Genomic DNA, 22,751 nt, shown 5'->3' with positions numbered 1-22,751 from the left:
GGTTTGAAATGCATATGTGGAATGACAAATGTATAAACTTTGCCCAAGTTGCTATGAGTGGGCTAAATTTGACACCAATGAGTGTGCTTTCCTGTTGTCTTTAAAATTCAGCATCTATTCACCCTTCTTCTGGGGATGATATCCTGATTGTCCTGTGGAGAACTTCCCCTCATGTGGGGCTCTACCCCCACCCAGTTCAGGCAGCAGGAGATTCAGACCTAGTCTAATAAGAGCATGCCAGGTCCTGGCCACAGTGATCAGCTCAGAGCTAATGGCAAGGATTTTCTTAAGTGATTGGAATGAGAGATGTGTGTGTGTGTGTGTGTGTGTGTGTGTGTGTGTGTGTTCTCAGCTAAGAGGCAGTATGGTGTAGAAGAGCATGCATTCTGCACCCCATGGCTTGGGTTTGAATCCCAGTTGTCCAGTTCCACTACCCACTGGCTTGGTGACCTTGGGTAAGTCACTCATTCTTTCTGAGTCTCAGTCTTCCCCTGTAAAATGGGGCCAAGAATGCTCCCTATCTCATGGATTGTTATGGGGATTGAATGGGTTAATATTTGTAAAGCCTGGCATGATGTTTGTCTCCTTGGTGTTTTCACTTGGGCATGTGATGGGCATCTCAAATTTAACACTCTCCAAATGAATTCTTCTTTCATTGTCTTCTGCAGCTCAGTGAATGACATCTCCAGCCTTCCTGCTGCTCAAGCCAAGAATCCTTGGAGTTGTCTTTGATCTCTCTCTTTTTCTCTCTCTGTCTTTTTTTTTCCCCACTGTGCTGCACAGCACGTGGAATCTTAGTTCGCTGACCAGGGATCAAACCTGTGACCCCTGCAGTGGAAGTGTGGAGTCTTAACCACTGGACTGCCAAGGAAGTCCCTCTCTTCGTCTCTTTACTCCATAAACAACTCTCAGTTCTGCCTTCAAAATATACCCACAATTCAGCCAACATCCCCTGAAGTCAACGTGGTTCAAGCCACCATCATCTCCTGTCTGGATTACGGCACAATAGCCTCCTAAACGTTCTCCCTGCTTCTGCTCTCACCCACTTTAGTTTATTCTCAACAAGCTGCCAGAGTAAGCCTGATAAAACCAAGTCAGATAATGTCACTCTTCTGCACCGTGAGTGTCCATCTACCCTCCCTACCCCCAACACATGCCATCACATCTCCTGCCTCTTCTCCCACTTCCTCCCATCTTGCTCTCTCTGCACCTAGCACCTCTTACCTGCCCTTGCTCTTTTCTTCCCTCTGCTGGGACCCTGTTTCCCCCCATATCATGTGGCTACCCCACCTTCCTCAGATCCTTACTCAAATGGCATCTTCTCAGTGAGACTTTCCTTCGTCCTCATTCCAATGTTGCAATCCTCCCTCCCACCTCCCTTGTCCTTATCTCATTCCCTGATTATTTTGTTTCTTAGCTCTCATCGTTACCTCACATGCCCTATGGTTTACTTACATATTTTGTCCATTATATGTCTGCCCCCTCCCATTAGAATATACGTTCCATAAGGATTGAATTTTTTAAACTGCTGTATACCCAGTACCTCAAACAGTTCATGGAAATGCCTTCAACGTATACAGTGATGTATGTCAATTATTTCTCAATAAAACTGGGGAAAAGAGGTTAAAAAAATGAAACAGTTCATGGAACATAGTAGGTGCTCGGTGAATATTTAATGCATGAATGGATGAATATATGAATGAACGAAGAAAGATTTGCATTGAAGTGTGATATTCATCAACACGCAGTTTTGTAGTGTCTACTAGGTGTCAGAGACTTGCTAGTCATTGGGATCGTACCTGAGAAAAAGACTGCTTCGAATTAAAGTCTAGTGAAGGGCAAGAGGAATGAGGAAACTGATCAAAAACAAATGAACAGAAAAAACAACCAGGAAGTATAGGGTGCATGTGGAAACTCATGACAGGAATGAGAGAGCTTGTAAAAGATTCTAGACATGGGGTGTGTAAGCTGTCATCTGAAAGTTCAGGAAAGAGCAAGGAACTAGATGAAGGAGGTGGAATGTGGGGAGAGCTGAGAAGTTGCTAAATCTGTTAGGCTAAGGTTAGCCCTAACTGAGGAAGTGGCTCTGTTGATAGATCATAATAAGCAAGCCAGGGCACTGCAAGAAGAGCAGACAGCTCAAGTGAATTGAAAGCAATCCAAGGCATTCTGCCAAGTCCTATTAAATCTGTTTCATTGAAAATACAGAATAAAGAGTGAATGACGTGGCTTTGTTATGTTTCAAGATATGGGAGGAGAAAACGTGCAGCTTTCCTTTTCACAAGACTACGAGGAGAAAACAAAAACCCAGATGACAGGCTGTGCTGTGTTTGACATCAATGAGTGGGCGTTTCTGTTGTTTTCGATATTCAGCATCTATTCACCCTTCTTTTGATTTGAAAACACATTAGGGAGACAAGCGCCTTCCTAGGGAAAGAAGTCCACCCTGAGCTTCCGGGTGATGCTCAGAGCCTCACGGCTGCCATGGATGCATGCCCAAGAACGTGTTTCCAGAAGTTCTCACGCTGGACCACAAATCCTCTGTGAGAACAAGTTGAGTCTGTCAACTCTGGGCCAGCACAGAGTGGGAACCCATTAACTATCTGCTGCCTAAGGACGTAGAGGTAGGGTTGGTAGGACAGGCTTGAAATGAGATTGTCTGGGTTCAAAACCCTTGTTGATTAACTAACTTTGGCCAAATTGCTTACCTTTCTTCTTCCTTTTTTTTTTTTTGCGGTACGCGGGCCTCTCATTGCCGCGGCCTCTCCCGCAGCAGAGCACAGGCTCCGGACGCGCAGGCCCAGTGGCCACGGCTCACAGGCCCAGCCGCTCCGCGGCATGTGGGATCTTCCCGGATCGGGGCGCGAACCCGCGTCCCCTGAATCGGCAGGCAGACTCTCAACCACTGCACCACGAAGGAAGCCCGAGGCTTTTTTTTTTTTTTAATTGAAATACAGTTGATTTACAATTCTGTGTTAGTTTCAGGTGTATAGCAAACTGATTCAGTTATATATATGTGTTTTTTTCAGATTATTTTCCATTATAGGTTATTACCAGGTATTGAATATTGTTCCCTGTGTCAATGGTTAATCATCATTGCTTATCTATTTTATATATATGTAAGTATGTATCTGTTAATCTGTAACAGTATGTATCTGTTAATCCCATACTCCTAATTCATCTCTCCCCCCTCCCTTTCCCCTTTGGTAACCATAAGTTTTGTTTTCTATGACTTAATTCCTGCAGACCTAGTCTCAAGCAAACCCTGGTCTAGTTGGAGAGGACACCTTGAAGAAATTCTCTGGTCTGGGTGATCCACACCAGAGCTTTTGGGTTCTGTATTGTCCCAGGAGATCCACTGGCATCTGTGTTCTTCTGCTAGGAAAGTGTACAACTTGGAGACCTAACTCAGTTTGGGAGCTCAGTGGGGTCAGGAAACGCTTTCTGAGGAAGTCACATTGAAGGAGCTCAGCAGGGGTTGGGTAGGGGTGGGGAGGTAATGGCATCTGTGAAGGCCCAGCATCAGGAAAGAGCTTCGGTTGGTTGGAGACAGAGAGAAGGGCCCCAGGACTGGAGTGCCATAGGGGCTGGAGGGCGAGGTGCCCCTGGAGGCTGGAGGCTTCCATGCCTGCTTTCTATGTCTAGAGCAAGCAGGAAGTTGGAGTGGGTAAAGCAATCAGAGTTAGGTTTCAAAAGCTACATCATCACAAAGCATGGCTTAAAAGAAGGAAACCCTCGCTGACTGACTTCTCTTTAGCTTCCTGACCCCTTAACAACACGCTGGGAACCTCTGATGTCCCCACCCCATCCTCCCTCCTGGTCTCCTGAGCTGCACTGGCCCCACCCACTCTCAGCAGGTGACTTTCTCTATTCACTGAGAAGCAGTCAGAAGCAACTGGCCATCATCAACAATCTAGAAACAATAAATGCTGGAGAGGGTGTGGAGAAAAGGAAACACTCTTGCACTGCTGGTGGGAATGTGAATTGGTACAGCCACTATGGAGAACAGTATGGAGGTTCCTTAAAAAACTACAAATAGAACTACCATATGACCCAGCAATCCCACTACTGGGCATATACCCTGAGAAAACCATAATTCAAAAAGAGTCATGCACCAAAATGTTCATTGCAGCTCTATTTACAATAGCCCAGAGATGGAAACAACCTAAGTGTCCATCATTGGATGAATGGATAAAGAAGTTGTGGCACATGTATACAATGGAATATTACTCAGCCATAAAAAGAAACGAAATTGAGCTATTTGTAATGAGGTGGATGGACCTAGAGTCTATCATACAGAGTGAAGTAAGTCAGAAAGAGAAAGACAAATACCGTATGCTAACATATATATATGGAATTTAAGGGAAAAAAATGTCATGAAGAAGCTAGGGGTAAGACAGGAATAAAGACACAGACCTACTAGAGAATGGACTTGAGGATATAGGGAGCACGAAGGGGAAGCTGTGACAAAGAGAGAGAGGCATGGACATATATACACTACCAAACATAAAATAGATAGCTAGGGGGAAGCAGCCGCATAGCACAGGGAGATCAGCGCGGTGCTTTGTGACCACCTAGAGGGGTGGGATAGGGAGGGTGGGAGGGAGGGAGACGCAAGAGGGAAGAGATATGGGATCATATGTGTATGTATAACTGATTCACTTTGTTATAAAGCAGAAACTAACACACTATTGTAAAGCAATTATACTCCAATAAAGATGTAAAAAAAAAAAAAAGTGGCCATCCACACGTAGTCGCTGTCAGCAAATCCACCAGCCCTCCTCCCCTAAAGCTATGTCCTCCACCTTCCTTCCGTGAGGGCTGCAGCACCTGCCACACCAGCTCGTGCCTGGGATTCCTCTCACCTACATGTGAGCTCTTCTGCTCCAGCAATTTCCCCTCTCCTGCATTATCAGTTGTTGCCTGTCCACTGGGTTACCCTGTCATCCTACAAACATATTATATAGGTCTCTGCTCAATATCATGTCCTCAGTTCCTTTTGACAAAAAAGGCTCTTCCAAAAAAAGTCAACCAACTTACTGAAGCCACCTTCTCTTCTCACATATTCTCATCAACCTACTCACATCCGGCTTTGTCCTGGACATTCCTCTAAAACTGCTCTTGCCAACTGCACCAGTAACTCCCAAGTGGCCCTCCCTCTGGTGTCAGGGGTCTCTCTGCCCAGTTCTCTCTGCAGGAGCTCTCCTCATCTTTCTGATCTCTCTACACACATGCCCCATGGTGGAACCCTTTCCTTCTGTGTCCGCAGACACTCTCTACATGATCTCATTTATCCTCTTGGCTTTAAAAACTAACTATATGAGAAAGGTTCCCATATTTATGTCTCCAGGGTTGACCCCTTGCCTGAATACCAGATATTTATACCCAATTAGCTACTCGATGTCTGCTCTTGGGGATCTAATAGGCATCTCAAACTTAACACCTCCAAAACCAAATTCTTTCTTCATGCCTTTTCCCCCAAACCAAATCTATTTCACCCCTAGTTCTCCCTTTGCTATACATGGCAATGCTGTCCTTTCTCTGGTCAGTTACTCAAGCCAAAATTCCTGAAATCATCTTAGACCCCTCTCTGGTAAACCCCACATCCAACTCATCGGTTAATGCCATTGCTTATGCTTTCAAACTACATCAAGAATCCAACTTCCTTTTTTCTTTGCTGCTTTTGTTACTACTCTCCTGGTTAAAGTCATCATAATTGGTCTCCATCTTTCTATCCTTGCTTTCTCACAATTTATTCTCAGTGCAGAAGCCAGATTGAGCCTTTAAAATGTCATGCCTGATCAAGTCACTCAGTGACCTTGAATAGGTTAAAAATAAAATTCACAGTCCAAAAAGTCCTATCTTGTCCTACAGGGCCATGGGTGACCTGGCCTCCTCCTACCCTCTGAACTTCTCTCCTGCTCTGCCTCCATTACTCTTGCACCCCAGCTCCAATGGCATCCTTGCTGCTCCTGGAACAGGCCAAGGGCTTTTCTGCCTTAGGGTATTTGCACCTGCTCTCCCCTCTGTCTGGAAATTGTTTGCCCCAGGAAGTCTCTTGGCTTGATCTTCCACTTGCCTTAGGTCTCTGCTGAAATGTCACAGATGCTCCTAGTGCTAGGAAACCTTGAGAGAGGTGATGCAGGGGGCATCTGGGAAAAGCTACTGGATTATTTGTTGAACCACCACTTTGAGTACTTACTGCATGACAGACACTTCCAAGCAACACCTCATGGATTACAAAACTGCATCCCCTCCACAGCCTCAGGGAGCAGGTAGGAATAGCTAACACTTAGTGAGTGCTTACCATGTGCCAGGCTAAACACTTCGTAAATATGAGCTCATTTAATCCTCATAACAGCCCTATGAAGTGAGTACTGCTATGGTGTCCACTTTACATCTGAAGCACAGAGAGGTCAAGTAACTTACCCCACATCACCCAGCCAGAGCTCAGTTTGAACCCATAGCTTAATCTGATGCCGATGGAGAGAAGGCATAAGGCTTAAGTAGAGCCTTTATAGGGGGCTGAGCAGGTATTCCTCAACATTATAAGTAGAGGTAGAGCCTTCCTTTGCGGGCCGAAGGCATTGCGTGTACACAGGTACGGAGGCAGACAGGCGCCTTGACACTGTCCAGGGAGCAGGTGTGGGTAAAGTGTAAAGTGCGGCTTGATAAAGGGAGCAGACTGACGACTGAGGAGTATAAGGCTGTACTCTGTCTGTTCTTTGAGTGCCTGTCAAGTAAGGTCAAAGTGGTGGCTCTCTGCTCAGGAGTCGGGAAGTGAACGGCTGTAGTAGGTGCTGAAGGCTTTGTTTTCTTTTTTTTTTAACATCTTCATTGGAGTATAATTGCCTTACAATGGTGTGTTAGTTTCTGCTTTATAACAAAGTGAATCAGTTATATATATACATATGTTCCCATATCTTTTCCCTCTTGCGTCTCCCTCCCTCCCACCCTCCCTATCCCACCCCTCTAGGTGGTCTCGAAGGCTTTTTAAGACCTTGAAATCCTTGTTGGTCGAGCGACCGCGATCGAAGAACTTTGAAGGAGGGGATGGGGGTGGGAAAGGAAGCGGAGAAAAGGCAAGTGAGAGATAAAGGGGAAGTGCAGTTTCAGAACCAAGCTAGCTCTCTCCTCCCTGCCCGCCCAGCCTCCAGCAGCCTCTTCTCCAACTTCGCCCGGGCGACCCGCGTTGGACCCCATGGCCGACTCCAGACCCAAGAAAGCCAAGATCTGTCTCTGCATATTTCTATGTCTTCTGGTGGGGGGGGTCATCGCGGTGGTGGTCGGAGTCTGGATGTGGCGCCACTCGTCCGAGCATATGAAGTGGAATGGGACGGGCAGCACTGCCCATTTTCAAGAAATCGTCCTGGAGCGATGCTACAAGTACACGCAGTCGGTGCAGCCGGAGCTCAGGTGAGTCGGCGTCTTTGGCGCATGGCGGGGCACCGCGCGCGGTGGTGGCTGGGCACAGCTGGGCACAGCCGGACCGTGCGCTCCGAGTAGCCGTCAGGATTGCCTGAAACAAAGCATCGACTGTTCCGAGTCAGCTGAGAGCCCGCGGGGCAGTGCTGAGTAGGGAGTCCGGGCTCGCGAGTCCGAGCGCCAGTCCCCAGAGGTGCAGGCGGGCGGTGGCGAGCGCGCTGCTCCTTGGCCCTTGCGCTCAACTGGCGGACACTTGTCAGAGACGCCCGGAGCCCGGCCCCATTTGGGACCGCAGCCCCACTCGGCCAAGAAGCCAGGAAGTTGCTGGCGTTTCCTACATTTCATGGGGTTTGCGTTCGCCATCTCTGACCCAAAAGCGCCCCGGACAGTTACAGACACCTGGTGAAGTGGCTTGCGGAGCCTGAGGTGGGAGGATGGTGTCTGAAGGGCCCGATCACTGAAGTTAGTTTCATTCATTACTATAAAACAACATCCAGATTCTTTTCGTGCGCCCTGAAATGAATGTGACCACAGCATCCAATAACAAAGCAAAACAAAGCGGTAACAACTTAAAAAAATTTTAAAGATAAAACACACGGTAAAGTGCATCTGCTTAATGATTCCGTTCAGACCCTAGAAACACCACCCACATCAGTCTACGGAACTTTCCGGAAGGTTCCTCGGGCCCTCTCCCAGCTAGCTTCTAATCTCTCCCCATAGTGAAACGCTTTCTTGACTTTCATTCTCAGGGCTTGGTTTCACCCGGAAAACTCATTTTTCGAAGTTGTACATAAAGCAGAATAAGCTGGGAAGTAAAACGTTGCTTCTCAGGCTGCCAAAGGCGGACAGGGGAGCGGCGATTGTCATCTGTGTGCCTGAGATCAGTTCCGCCTCCAAACACCCGTGATCCCAGGGGATGAGCCCTGAGACGCACCAGGGAATTCCTAAATTTTATGTTTGTATCTGTTTTCTCTGACCCTAAAAAGCTTGGTTCCTAATAACATTAATATAATTATGTATTCATTTTCATATATACAAATAATATGTATGTATGTATTATTATTATTACTAACAAAATATCTAAATGTCTTTATGGTTCTTTTTGTCCTTAGGATATAGGATACATCCACTAGTGATGAATAGTGATGTATAGAGCATGTACCACTGTCTGACACCTTATTAAAGGCATCCTTCTGGCTGTTGGGTTGAAAATAGATGGTAGTGGGGCAAGGACAGAAGCATGGAGGCCATGGAGTTCTTGTAGCAGTTCAGGTGAGAGGTGATTGAGACTTGGATAGTGATGGATGGTGATGAGAAGGGGAAATATTCTGGATACATTTTGAAAGTAGATTCCATGTGATTTGCTATGGACTTGTGTATGGGATGTTAGAGAAAAAGAAGAAATGAGATTTGTGGGCTGAGTTACCAGAAAAATGAATTTCCGTTTATCAGAAAGGGAACTACTGGGATGAAGCAAGTTGGGAAAGAAAACACTGGTCTGGCTTTGTACATAGTAGTTTTGCAATGTCCATTGACAATCAAGTGCAGATATTGAATAGGAAGCTGGTTTCTTTGAGTCTAGGGTACTAGGGAGAGGTCTGGGCTGGAGATATAAATGAGGAAGTCAACTGTGCAGAGAAATTCAAGCAGATGTTTTATAAGGAGGAAGTGTTAATTGTCTTATTCAAGTGATTCCGACTGGTTAAGTAAGATGAAAACTAAAAATTGACCAATGGATTGATGACTTTGACAAGATCAGTTTTAGAAGAGTGGTCATGGTGAAAGCCTGTCTGGAATGGATTCAAGAAAAAGGTGGGAAGAGAGAAATTGGAGACTGTACATAGACAGCTCTCGCCAGGGGTCTTGCTGGAAAGGAGAGCAGAAATAGTGTGCTGGTTGGATGGATAAGGAGGGATTCAAGATGGAAGAAATTGGGGTTTGAGAGCCAGCTTCTTTAAAGTCGACTGAGAAGTTGTCTAAGTAAAGAATGTTTCCTGGGCTTCCCTCGTGGTGCAGTGGTTAGGAATCTGCCTGCCAGGGCAGCAGACACGGGTTCGATCCCTGGTCCTGGAAGATCCCACATGCTGTGGAGCAACTAAGCCCGTGTGCCACATCTACTAAGCCCGCGTGCCACAGCTACTGAAGCCCGCGTGCCTAGAGCCCTTGCTCCCCAATAAGGGAAGCCACCGCAGTGAGAAGCCCGCGCACCACAACGAAGAGTAGTTCCTGCTTGCAGCAACTAGAGAAAGCCCAACTAGAGAAAGCCTGCATGTGACAATGAAGACCCAATGCAGCCAAAAATAAAATAAGTAAATTTATATATATATATATATATATATATATATATATATATATATAAAGAATGCTTCTAGATTTCTACAGTTTCCTTAGGTCTTTGACAATTGTCCTACCAATAACAAATTCAGCAACATTTTTTTTTTTTACATCTTTATTGGAGTATAATTGCTTTACAATGGTATGTTAGTTTCAGCTTCACAACAAAATGAATCAGTTATATATATACATATGTTCCCATATCTCTTCCCGCTTGCGTCTCCCTCCCTCCCACCCTCCCTATCCCACCCCTCCAGGCGGTCACAAAGCACCGAGCTGATCTCCCTGTGCTATGCGGCTGCTTCCCACTAGCTATCTACCTTACGTTTGGTAGTGTATATATGTCCATGCCTCTCTCTCGCTTTGTCACAGTTTACCCTTCCCCCTCCCCATAGCCTCAAGTCCATTCTCTAGTAAGTCTGTGTCTTTATTCCTGTTTCACCCCTAGGTTTTTCATGACATTTTTTCCCTTAAATTCCATATATATGTGTTAGCATACGGTATTTGTCTTTCTCTTTCTGACTTACTTCACTCTGTATGACAGACTCTAGGTCCATCCACCTCATTACAAATAGCTCAATTTCGTTTCTTTTTATGGCTGAGTAATATTCCATTGTATATATGTGTCACATCTTCTTTATCCATTCATCTGATGATGGACACTTAGGTTGTTTCCATCTCTGGGCTATTGTAAATAGAGCTGCAATGAACATTTTGGTACATGACTCTTTTTGAATTATGGTTTTCTCAGGGTATATGCCCAGTAGTGGGATTGCTGGGTCATATGGTAGTTCTATTTGTAGTTTTTTAAGGAATCTCCATACTGTTCTCCACAGTGGCTGTATCAATTTACATTCCCACCAACAGTGTAAGAGGGTTCCCTTTTCTCCACACCCTCTCCAGCATTTATTGTTTCTAGATTTTTTGATGATGGCCAGTCTGACCGGTGTGAGATGATATCTAATTGTAGTTTTGATTTGCATTTCTCTAATGATTAGTGATGTTGAGCATTCTTTCATGTGTTTGTTGGCAGTCTGTATGTCTTCTTTGGAGAAATGTCTATTTAGGTATTCTGCCCATTTTTGGATTGGGTTGTTTGTTTTTTTGTTATTAAGCTGCCTGAGCTGCTTATAAATTTTGGAGATTAATCCTTTGTCAGTCAGCAACATTTTTAAAGTGACTCACCTGGGTCATTTTTACCAAAAAATTCAACTTGGTTTTCATAGAAAACATGTTTTTTTCTTTTTCCACTTATCCAATTTATTTATGAACAATTTAATGAAAGCATATAATTAAAGCAAAAACAACAAGCATAAACATATTCAAGAATAGGTAAATAAAAAACCAAGTAAGTGAAAATGAAAGTCCTTGGGGATACAGAGAGTAGCCTATTAATTGTGTAGAAGATAGGCAACTTGTACAGAGAGAACAGAAAGTGGTTCAGTTAAATACTGGTCAGTTAAGAGATTTTTTTGCAATAAATGAATTTAGAAGTGGTCATGCATTTTTTTTTGCCATTAAAGATCTATTTCTTGCCTTAGACCTAGATCAGGTTAGAAAACAACCAGGACAACATTTTCTTTAAATGAACTGTGGTGGAAAGAACAGATGCAAGATGGTGAGAACAAAACAGGAAACTGAATGAGAGATGAATCAAGAATTGTTTTCGTGTGTGTGTGTGTGGTGTGTGTTTGTGTGTGTGTGTGTTTCAAAGACTAAGGGCTTGGAAGGGAAGGATTGATTATATCCACGAGTTTTCATAGTTGATACGAGTCGGGAATGGGGGCTCATCTTTTTCAAAAAAATATCACCAGTAAATACCTGCTCTGGAAGCAGGGGGATGATGAGAATCTTGTTATTAAAGACAAAAAATAAAGTGAAAACTGAGGTCAGAAACTTGAAGAATAAATAGAGCGTGAGAATGACATTCTTTTTTCTTCCAATGACATTTTTTTCTAATTATAAAAGTAAAACATGCCCATTTTAGAATACTTGGAAAAATATTTTTAAAATATAGTGAAGAATACAAAATCACTTAACCCCCCAAGTGGAATTCTAAATAGTGGGGTATACCACAATTAAAAAAAAAAAAGTAAGGAGCTTCACAAAAGGAAGCTATAGACCTGCTTAAATGAATGGCTTTAGCTTAGTAGTTTTATAGACATAATTCAAATTTCTTCCATAATGAGGCATTTCAAGAATTGCTAAATTTAGTTCTCCACTTCTTACCTGCTGTATCAAACATGACATATCCACATAGCAGAAAGCTGCCTACCTCTTTAGTCTTTGGATGTTTTTGAAGCAATTAGTAAAGCTTGATTTGAAGAGATATTAACAATTCCCCCAACGCAGTTACTTGGCCATGGTCCAGATTTGTCTTGATAGTTCAAAGGTTTGTTTTCTCTTATTATGACTAACAAGCAAATGTTATAAAGTCATTTCTGGTTTTGGTACTTCATGGTGTAAATATTGTGAAATTCATAATAAATTTGCTTCCTGCATTATCTTGGTTTCTAGGAGGAAACATCTGTTTATGAATTAAGTTGTCTAGAGCAGTAATGAAATCTCCTTGGGGATTCTTTAAGAGTAAAGAAAGACGGAAGACATACAGTTGAAACTGGGAGAGATTTAAAACTACAAAGGACGATGTGAGACTTAGATGAAAGACAATTAATTGCATTTTGGGGATCTGATTTCATGTTTTAATACTTCTTGGTAAAAATTTTAAAAGGTGCTTTGGAAACCAAGGTTATGAACATATCCTTTTTTTTTTTTTTTGCGGTATGCGGGCCTCTCACCGGTGTGGCCTCTCCCATTGCGGAGCACAGGCTCTGGACGCGCAGGCTCAGCGGCCATGGCTCACGGGCCCAGCCGCTTCACGGCATGTAGGATCTTCCCGGACTGGGGCACGAACCCGTGTCCCCTGCATCGGCAGGTGGACTCTCAACCACGGCGCCACCAGGGAAGCCCGAACATATCACTTTACAGCTAAAAATTGTACTTTTTGTATTTGACGGGTCTAGTTTTCTTCATTCTTCCCATTCAAGGGACTACTTTCTCCTTCTTCAATATTCCTTATTCCCCAGGTCATATCTCCTCTCCATTCTTTTCTTAAAAAATTAAACATGTTAAGTTATGAAAATGTTAAATGCACTGAAATATTCATAGAACAATGTTACAACTAGCCATTTACACATCGTGCAGAATTAACAGACAATAAAACTTTTGTCATATTTCTGTCAGATCTTTTATTCCCTAGTTTTAAAAGAAATAACATGCTATAGATAAAATCAAAATACCTCCCCCCTCACTTTTCTTTTCTTCTTTCTCAGAGGCAAATACTACTTGTTTCACTTGTATCTTTCTAGAAATGTTCTCTGACTATATAAGTGTATATTCATGTATTCTTTTTTTCTATACACATCCTCTCTTCTGTCTCACTTTTTTTTCACTTAACAGTTTATCTTGATTATCAATGTAGTTCTGTCTCATTCTAATAATATTCCTCTGTATAGATTCACCATATTCTAGACTTGTACTCATGGACATTTAGGTTGTTTTAAAACTTTTGCAATATATTGCAAACCATGCTGCAATAAAATACTTGGAGATGTAAGATAGAATCCTAGAAGCAGAATCACTAAGTCAAAAAATATACCATTTTACATTTTGAAAACATAGCCAGATTTCTCTTTATAAGGCAATTCTCTTCATGAGGCAATGAGAGTTTATTTCCTCATACGTTCACTACACAGGATGTTTTCAAACTTTCTGATTTTTGACAATCTAATAAGGGAAGATGTTACTGAATTTTAATTTTAATTTGTATTTATTTTGTGTTTTTGCCCTGTAGAATAACCTTTGCTTTTTCCACTTACCAATATGTTTTGGTGATTTTGATTACATTATTTTAGAGATTTATTCATGTTGCTATATGAGCACTAGTTCATTAATTTTAACTGCTGTATAGTACGCTGCTGAATGACCGTAACCTACACTTATTAATAGATTCCCTTACTCTCAGTTTTTGCTGACATAAACAATGCTAAAACATACATGTCTACTTGCGCTTATGATTTTTTTCTAAGATGTTTACTTAGAGGCAGAATTCCAAATTCATAGAGTATGTCATTTTCACCTTTACTGGGTGTATTAATTTCTTAGAGCTGCCATAACAAAGTACCACAAACTGGGTGGCTTAAACAGTGGGAATTTATTGTCTCACAGTTCTGGAGGCCAGAAGTCTGAAATCAAGGTGTCAGAAGTGTTGGCTCCTTCTGAGGGCTGTGAGGAAGACTCTGCTACCTGACTCTCATTTCTAGAAGCCTCGGGCATTCCTTGCCTAGCAGATGATGTTCTCTCTGTGTCTTCACGTGTTCTTCCTTCTGTGTGTGTCTGTCTCTGGATCCAAGTTTCCTCCTTTTCTAAGGACACTGGTCATATTTGATTAAGGGTCACCCTTACTCTCATCTTAACTTGATCTTCTGCAAAGATCTTATTTCCAAATAAGGTCACATTCTGAGGGACTGGGAGTTAGGACTTCAGCATCTTTTAGGGGACACAATTTAGCCCATAACAATGGGTGTAACAATGAAGATGCTTTTGGCTGCAAGTAAAAGAATACTCAACTATAAGAGGTTTAAAGCAAGAGATTTTTTATATATACACATGACAAGGTATCAGAAGTGGGGTGGTCCTTGGTAGATTCAGCAGCTCACTGATGGCCCAGGATCTTTCACTCCTCCATCTCCCTAGCGTGACTTTCATCCTTGAGCTTCTTGTCACAAGATGGCATCTGCAGTTCCAGGCATTATGTCCTTAGAGAGTGATACTCAGGAACAGAGAGCAGGAGGATGGGCAGGAGTGCCCTCCTTGCAAGTCTCTTTATCAGGGAATAGCATCTTTCCCAGAAGCCCTTCCTCAGCTGCCCCTGTGCTTCCCCTTGAATCTCACTAGCCAGAATTGGCTCACATGGCTGCCCAAACTGTAGAGGAGGCTTGCGAAGTGAGTATTTGATATTTGGAATCACTATGATAGGAGACATGCTTTACCAGTAGGGAAGAAGGGTGAGGAATATCTATTTGGCTTGGGAAGCAACAGTGTCTGCCACGTTACATATGGCCAAACAGGTCTCCAACTTTGTGGTATCAACATCCTTTCACAAAGGCAGTGTGAATTTACTTGTTACTGTACATCCTCACCAGCACTTGGAGTTGTCAAACAATTTTCCTCATCTCTTTGTGGCTCTAATTTTTGGTTCCCTGATTACTAATGCAATTGATCATTTTTTAATGCGTTTATTGGTATTCTGGTTTCTTCTGAGGAATGCCTATTTTTGTCTTTTGCCTGTTTTTGTATTGAATTGTTTTTCTTCTTTATACGTTCAGGATTCTAATTTTTTGTCAGTTATGTGGATTGCACATATGTTCTCCCAATCTGTGGTTTGACTCTTGACTTTATTTATTGGGTCCTTTGTCTTACTGAAGATTTTAATGTAATCATATTTATTATTATTATTTTTTTTGCGGTATGCGGGCCTCTCACTGTTGTGGCCCCTCCCGCTGAGGAGCACAGGCTCCAGACGCGCAGGCTCAGCGGCCATGGCTCACGGGCCCAGCCGCTCCGTGGCACGTGGGATCTTTCCGAAATGGGGCATGAACCCGTGTCCCCTGCATCGGCAGGCGGACTCTCAACCACTGCGCCACCAGGGAACCCCCATATTTATCTTTTATAGTTGTGCCTTTTGTGTGTTATTTAAGAACTTATTTTCTACCAGAGGTAACAAAAGTGTCACATATAATCTAAAAATTTTAAATGTTTGATTTTCATTAAGCGTTTTATCCATATGGAATATATTTTTGTGTGTGGTATAAAGTAGGAACCTAATTTCATTTTTTTCCCTACAGATGGATAGTCAGTTGTGCGAGTACTAATTATGAAATAATCCATCCTTTATCAAGGGTTTTATAATGCCATTTCTGTTGCATATCAGGTTTATCAGTTCACTTCTGGGCTCTAATCTGTTTTATGATCTGTTTTTCTCTATACCACTCCACATTGTTTAAATTACTAATGTCTTGACACTGAGTAGGGTACCTCTACCTTCTGTTAGTGGACATTAGTTTACGTGTTTTTGGAAGTTTATATAAACAGAATCATGTACTACATATTCTTTTGTCTCTGGCTTCTTTCATGGTCTTGGCATAATATTTTTGAATTCACCCATGTTGTTGTACATATTAATAGTTCCTTCCCTTTTATTGCTGAATAGTAGTCCATTGCGTGTATATACCACAAGTTGTTTATCCGTTCCTCTGTGGATGGGCATTGTATTCACTTTTTGGATACAGTATTATGAATACAGCTTCTATGAATATGAGTATACAAGTTACTGTGTGGACACGTGGTTTCATTTTTCCTGGGTAAATGTCCAAAAATGAAATAGCTGAACCATGTAGTTTAGCTATTTAAGAAACTGCTAAACTGTTTCACAAGGTAATTGTATAGTTTTATGTGTTCATTATCAGGGTATGAATATTCTAGTTGTTACACTTCCTTGTTAGAAGTGTTCTGATGGCTTTGCAGTGGTATTTTAATGGTGGTTTTAATTTGCATTTTCCTCATGGCTAATGATGTTGAACATTATCTCATGGGCTTATTGAAGTATGTATTCAAATCTTTTCCCAATCTTAAAAAAATTAGGTTTTAGTTCTTATCATTGAGTTGTAGGTGGTTTATGTATTCTGAATACAAGTCCTTTATCAGATGTATCCTGAAAATATTTACTTCCACTTTATGACTTGCCTTTTCATCTTCTTAAATGGAGTCTTTTAAAAAGCAAAGTTTGTTTTTTAAATCTTTATACGGTCCAACTTGTTCATTTTTTCTTATATAACTGTGCTTTAGGTCTTTGATCCATTTCTAGTTAATTTTGTGTATGGTGTGAAATAAGGGTCAATTTCATTTTTTTCACATATGAAAAACCTATTTGCTGTAGTATCATTTATTGAAAAAGCTTTCTCTTCCCCACTGAATCTCTTTGACTCCTTTCCTGAACGTCAGTTGACCATGTCTGAGTCAGTTCCAGGTGCCATAACAGAACACCACAGACTGGGTGACTTATGAACAACAGAAATTTATTTCTCACAGTTCTGGAGGCTGAAAGTCCAAGATCAAGATGCCAGCAGATTCAGTGTCCGCTGAGAACCTACTTCCTAGTTCAAAGATGGCCTCCTTCTCTCTGGGTCTTCACATGGAGGAAGGGAGGGGGGAGCTCTCTGTGTCTCTTTTATAAGGATGCTAATCCCATTCATGATGGCTCCACTCTCGTACCCTAATTACCCCAAATGCCTCATCTCCAAATGCTATCACCTTGGGAAATAGATTTCAACTTACAAATTTTGGGGGACACAAAATTCACTCTACAGTACCATGTATGTATGGGTTTCTTTCTGAACTCTCTGTTCTATTTCCTTGATCTATAGCTAGCCTTTCACAACTCTTATATTGTCTAGATCACTGAAGCTCTTTAGCAAGGCTTGAAGCCGAATAATATAAATCCTCCAGCTTTTTTCCTTTGATTGCTTTGGCTAGCTTGTATTTTCACATAAATTTTAGAATCAACTTGCCAATATTTTTAACAAAGCATGCTGAAATTTTGACTTGTGATTTGGTAACATCTTAATATTGAGCCTTCCAACCCATGAATATGGGATACCTCTCTATTTTCTTAGTCATTTAAAAATTTCTCTCAGCAATGTTTTGTTTTCAGAGTACAAGTCTTGCATATATTTTGTTAAATTTATGGCTCAATAATTCCCATTTTTGCATTCCTATAATTATATATATGCATATATCCTACTTTGATATAATATGTAGAATATAATTTTAATATATAGTATATAGTATGTAGTATTTCATATATAGCATATGTTATAATATATACTACATAGTATATTATGTATCCTGATCAATACCTCGACCCAAAGCCTTCTCAATCTCAGTTAATGGCAACCCCATCCTTCCAGTGTCTCAGGCCCCAAACCCTGGAATTATCATTGACTCCTTATTTCGCTAACACCATGCATCTTATCTGTTAGGAAATTTACAATAAATCAAGAATCTATCACTTCTCACCATCACCACTGCTACCACCCTGGTCCAAATCACCATGGGCACTTGCCCGGATTACTGGTCTACCTTTCTTTGCCTGTTCCCTCTTTCAGACTATATTCAACAAAGCAGTCAGAGAAATCTTTTGAAACTTAAGTAATATCATGTACCTACTGTGCTCAGTATCCTTTATGGCTCCTCAGTTCACCGTGAGTAGAAGCTTATGAAACTCTACTCAGTGGGGCAGCATCACCTTTCTGACCTCATTTCTATCTACTGTCCATCTTGCTCACTATGCTCCAACCACACTGGCTTCTCTACTGTTTCTTGAACACACCAAGCACTCGGGCTGTTGGGAAGGTTGTTGCTTCTGCCCAGAACGCTGTTTGCTTGGATGTCTGTATGACTAAGTTCTTTGCTTCCTTCAATTCTTTGCTGAAAGGTCATCTACTGTCCTACTTGTTTAATGCCAAAAACAGACACCTCCTCCCCCATAACCTCTGACACCCTTATCCTATTCTATTTTTCCTTTTTTCATAGAATTTATAAATTTCTAGGATACTCTACAACATTCATTATCTTTATTGTCAGTCTTGCTGAAAATTGGTTTATTGTCAGTCTTGCTCTGGTAGAATGGAATTCTCACAGGACAGAGACTCTTGTGTATTTTGTTCACTGGTATATCTTACTTACTCATAAACGCGCCCGGAACATAGTATATGCTCAATAAATATTTGCCAGATTGATGAATTAATGATTTCTGAGCTTTCCTTCAGCCGGAAGAGTCTGATTTTAAGATCCTACTTAGGGAAGTCCTAATTGCCTCAGTGAACCCTGACAATTACCCGCTTCCTCCACTAGGTGGCAGTCTTCACCTTCAATGCAGGCTTCCAGTAGCCTCAAATTTGAGACTTCATAGCTGAGTTAACCTGCACGTTTTCTTTGGTCCAAGACAAGCGGCCCTGCAGGACATAACAGCAGGAAAATTCACAGACTGAGTGTAATTACCCCTTGAGATTCAAGTGCTTTTAAGGAAGAGGGTTTGGGATGTGAGCACTTTCCCTGGGAGCAACACATTACGAAGGTGATGTTGCTGCGTTGATGGGGACTTTGAAATATAATTGTCATTTATGGGAAGAATGTAGGTTTAGAGAGAGGTGACATTACAGAGTTATGAAGCCTGAAGTAGGCTGACAGCATACAAAATGGATTTAACCACCAAATATATCTTTTTTTGGTTTGTTTTTTTGTTTTCTTCGCTTTAGCATAAAACTTTAACACTTTCTGCCCCGTCCCCTCTTATTCCACTTACTTTCTGTCCCTATTCTGGTCTTCAAATTCTCATGTGACCTACAGGGAAACGACAACCCCTCTGGGGTCTTGGGTCCTCCTTTCTGTTAGGACTCACTTCGTTCTGGGGATAGGTAGGGACATGATTTAACATTTCCTGTGGGACGCAGCATTGTTTAGCAGGGAGAGCAGAGTTTGGACCTAAGGCAGCTGTGCCACTTGCTGACTGGCTTTGGGCAAGTTTCTAAGCTCTGAGCCTCAGTAGCAGGGGACTGTACCCCTGCCCCCCATGGGGCTGGTGTGAGAGTTAAATTGGATGCATACAAAGTGAGCGCCAAGCGCAGCGCCTGGCACACGATGAGTGCTCTGTGGTGTTCGTGCCCCCTCCTTTCTCCTTCTAGCATGACTTCTGCGCACGGGAGACAACCTACCTAGGTGGGTCAGAGGTAGGGAGAAGGGGTGGGAAGTGAACAAGAGGGAACACTCTCGGGGGATAAGTAACGGCATCTGCTGGAAGGAGCTGAGTGGGAGGAAGGGGGAGCACACCCCAGTGACCTTGAATCCTGACATCGGTGCCCAGCCTGCATGCATTGAGCCTCCAGGTCACCAGTTAAGGAGGCAAACAGAAAACAGCTGTCAGACTGAGAGTCCAGCTCAACACGGAAAGTTGCTTATTAACAAATCATGTCTTTCAGAAGCTGCTCCTGGAGCTTGTCAGGCATAAACACTGATGAAGGTGTGATGAGTTTTACAGGCCTTTCGATTCTGTAATGTCCCATTCAGACGGTGGGTTACCATCAATACCTCCCCCAAACCACAAGACCACCCACTACACGGTGGTTGAACAAGGTGGTTGTATTGCTCTTTGCAAGAAGACTGAGCGCTCACCATAGGGACCCACAGGGGCAGGGCAGGGCTCTGTCTGAGGATGGTAGAAAGGACTGGTAAGATTCAGGCTTATTTTATGAGATTTGGCAAAGGTTCGAGGAGGCTGGCTTTGCTGCCAGGAAGCAGAGGGGAAGGGGGTAATTCTGTGATAGGGAATCTTAATAAATCTTATCTATCAGGCTGGAAGAATGAAGGAAAGCTGAAGCTGTAATTGGTAAAGAAGCAGCAGTCACTCATATGAGCCACAACGAAGGGATATTGGGTCACTTCATTTGTGTGTGTGCGGTTTGGACATTGCTTTTGTCTGTTCACATGGCGTGCTGTCATGGTCACACAGTGACCTTACCTGATGCCACTGTCCTGGAGTTGTGGTCCACAGGAGAACACCAAGGCCTTCCTACTGGTGCCAGGCCAGCTCCCACGTGTCAAGGGCTGACTTTCTCTTTTTCATCACCACCGTCTCCACACACATACAACCTGGTGCACTCTGGGCCCCAGGGAGGAAGGAGCTAAAGTAGCTGGCTTTACTTATTTAGGAAGAGGGATGCCCGTGAGGGAATTAAAGGAAGGCAAGTGAGCTGCTGGGATCTCCTTGACAATTGGCCCTCTGGGCAGATACGCTAGTGATATTGGTTAGAATGAAGAGACTTATCTCTTTTTTGTTTTTCTTTTTTTTTGCTGCATGCGGGCCTCTCACTGTTGTGGCCTCTCCCGTTGCGGAGCACAGGCTCCAGATGCGCAGGCTCAGCGGCCATGGCTCACGGGCCCAGCCGCTCCGCGGCATATGGGATCTTCCTGGACCGGGGCACGAACCCGTGTCCCCTGCATCAGCAGGCGGACTCTCAACCACTGCGCCACCAGGGAAGCCCGAAGAGACTTATCTCTTGAATGCCCTCAGCAGGATGTCATTTGTTAAAGGATCACTGATAGAAAATAAATGCAGTATGTGTGAGGTTTGAGTCCCTGAAAAATCATGGAAGCTGTAGAGTTCTCCAGAGAATAAAATGGAGATGCCTCATCACTTCACTCCTTCTGGCTGTGTGAGGAACCTTGCAAAACCTCATTTGGTAACTTCATCTATCATTCTGGGCCAGGAAGGAGGACAGGATGGACCCTGGGGGCTATATACAGGATGCCCCGACCTGTCCTTGCTTTGTCTGAGCTTCTCAATGACCCGTCTCCTTGAAATTATTCACAAAGTTTGATTCTGGGTACAACCTGGGATAAGTGAGAGGATGATCTGACAATCCGATTTTGCTTAAGGATGCAAGGAAGTCTTTAGCGTGGAAAGAAAGATGCCCTGGAAGAGGTACATGGCCCTAGCCCTCACCTCACCCCATATTTCATGTCATTAGGTCTTGAGAAATGGGTCTGGGTCACCAACACTAAGTCTCCCCTGCTGTTGAACTGAACTAGATGAGGAATGAAATGTCACCTTTTGGCCCAGAGATGTGGGAGACGGCACAGAAATGGTAGGTGGCGACCACGGGGGTTTGGACCTGAGCTGTTCCCATGTTCTAAGACCTTCCAAGAGTCTCAAATGCTTGGTCTAACAGCTCAAGCAACTTGAAAAGAAAATGAAAGTTTTGCCATGCCTCCCATTGTAATATATGCTTATTATAGAAACATTCAAAATATAGGGAAGAAAACGTCACAAAGCAACCCTTATACTCCTAGCAACAAGATATTACTATTTTTAAGACACGGTTTGATTACTGTGGGGTTTTTTCCACTTTTTAAAAATTGATTGTAATCATACCAGATCTCCAGTTAAAAAAATTTAACTTCTTCTTTTCTAGGTTACTTGCATAATACAAGAATCCATTTCTGTTGTAAGCCAACAGAAAAGTATAGGATGAAAGCGGAAATTCCCCTTTATTTCTCTTCCCAGAGACAACTCCAGTGATCAGTTTGCTGCCATTCTTTTTCTATTTCTCTAAGTTTAGACCTACTTTTCCCACTTAATGTAAAATAAACATCACCCAAACTATTCCAAGCTCTGTATAAAAACTTTGTTCAAAGACTGCTTTATATTCCGCTGAGCACAGGCACCCTATAAAGCATCTCTTTTTTGTTGGCTACAAATCACGAATCACTCTGGAACCCACCAAAGAAAGCAAAGCCAGCAGGTGGTCAAAGAGAAACCCACCGAAGTTATAAACATATATGGATTTTGCGTGTGACACGACAATTGGGGGAGAAAACAAAGAAAAATCCTTCTCCAAATGAGGATCCTGATTCACATTTAATCAAGTTTTTGTTTTTCTTTTTTAAATCTGTTTCTATCCTCGGTAGTAGAAAATGGGAAAATGTTCTACTCTTTGTTGTGTTTGCAAATTTTAGTGCCTTGGGCAAGCCACCAGTGCTTTAGTTGTAATGAGTTTTGTTCTTTGTCTGCTCTAGACCTTGACATGAGTGCCTTGAAGATAGAAATGGTGTGTATTTATCTTTTTAGCCCTGTGTCTGTTGTGAAGCTAGCAGTAGGCCCTCGGTAAATATCGTGGAATGAAAGGATGGGTGGAGGAAGTAACCCAAGTGCCCATGATGGGTGAAGAGATAAACAAACTGTGGTGAATACCTACGATGAAATGTTATTCAGCCTGAAAAAAGGACATTCTGACACATGTTACAACATGAACAGACCGTGAGGTAATTATGCTCAGTGAAATAAGTCCGTCACAAAAAGAAAAATACTGTCTGAG

The 22,751-nt window shown here is 42.6% G+C and overlaps 1 protein-coding gene across 1 annotated transcript in view; it reads left to right on the top strand.

Moving 5' to 3' along the window:
• The first annotated feature begins 7,114 nt into the window (after nt 1-7,114).
• The window catches only part of CD38 (CD38 molecule), a 41,712-nt gene continuing 26,075 nt past the window's right edge, over nt 7,115-22,751 (top strand). Inside the window, exon 1 of the mRNA XM_004282542.4 lies at nt 7,115-7,416. Within this exon, the coding sequence (XP_004282590.2) occupies nt 7,202-7,416 (215 nt within the window). The 5' untranslated portion in view covers nt 7,115-7,201. The remainder of the gene's footprint in view (nt 7,417-22,751) is intronic.

The sequence above is a fragment of the Orcinus orca genome, chromosome 4, assembly GCF_937001465.1.
Source record: "Orcinus orca chromosome 4, mOrcOrc1.1, whole genome shotgun sequence".
Lineage (NCBI taxonomy): Eukaryota > Metazoa > Chordata > Mammalia > Artiodactyla > Delphinidae > Orcinus > Orcinus orca.
The sequence above is the reverse complement of the archived record's forward strand: the minus strand, read 5'-3'. Positions and strand labels throughout refer to the sequence as shown.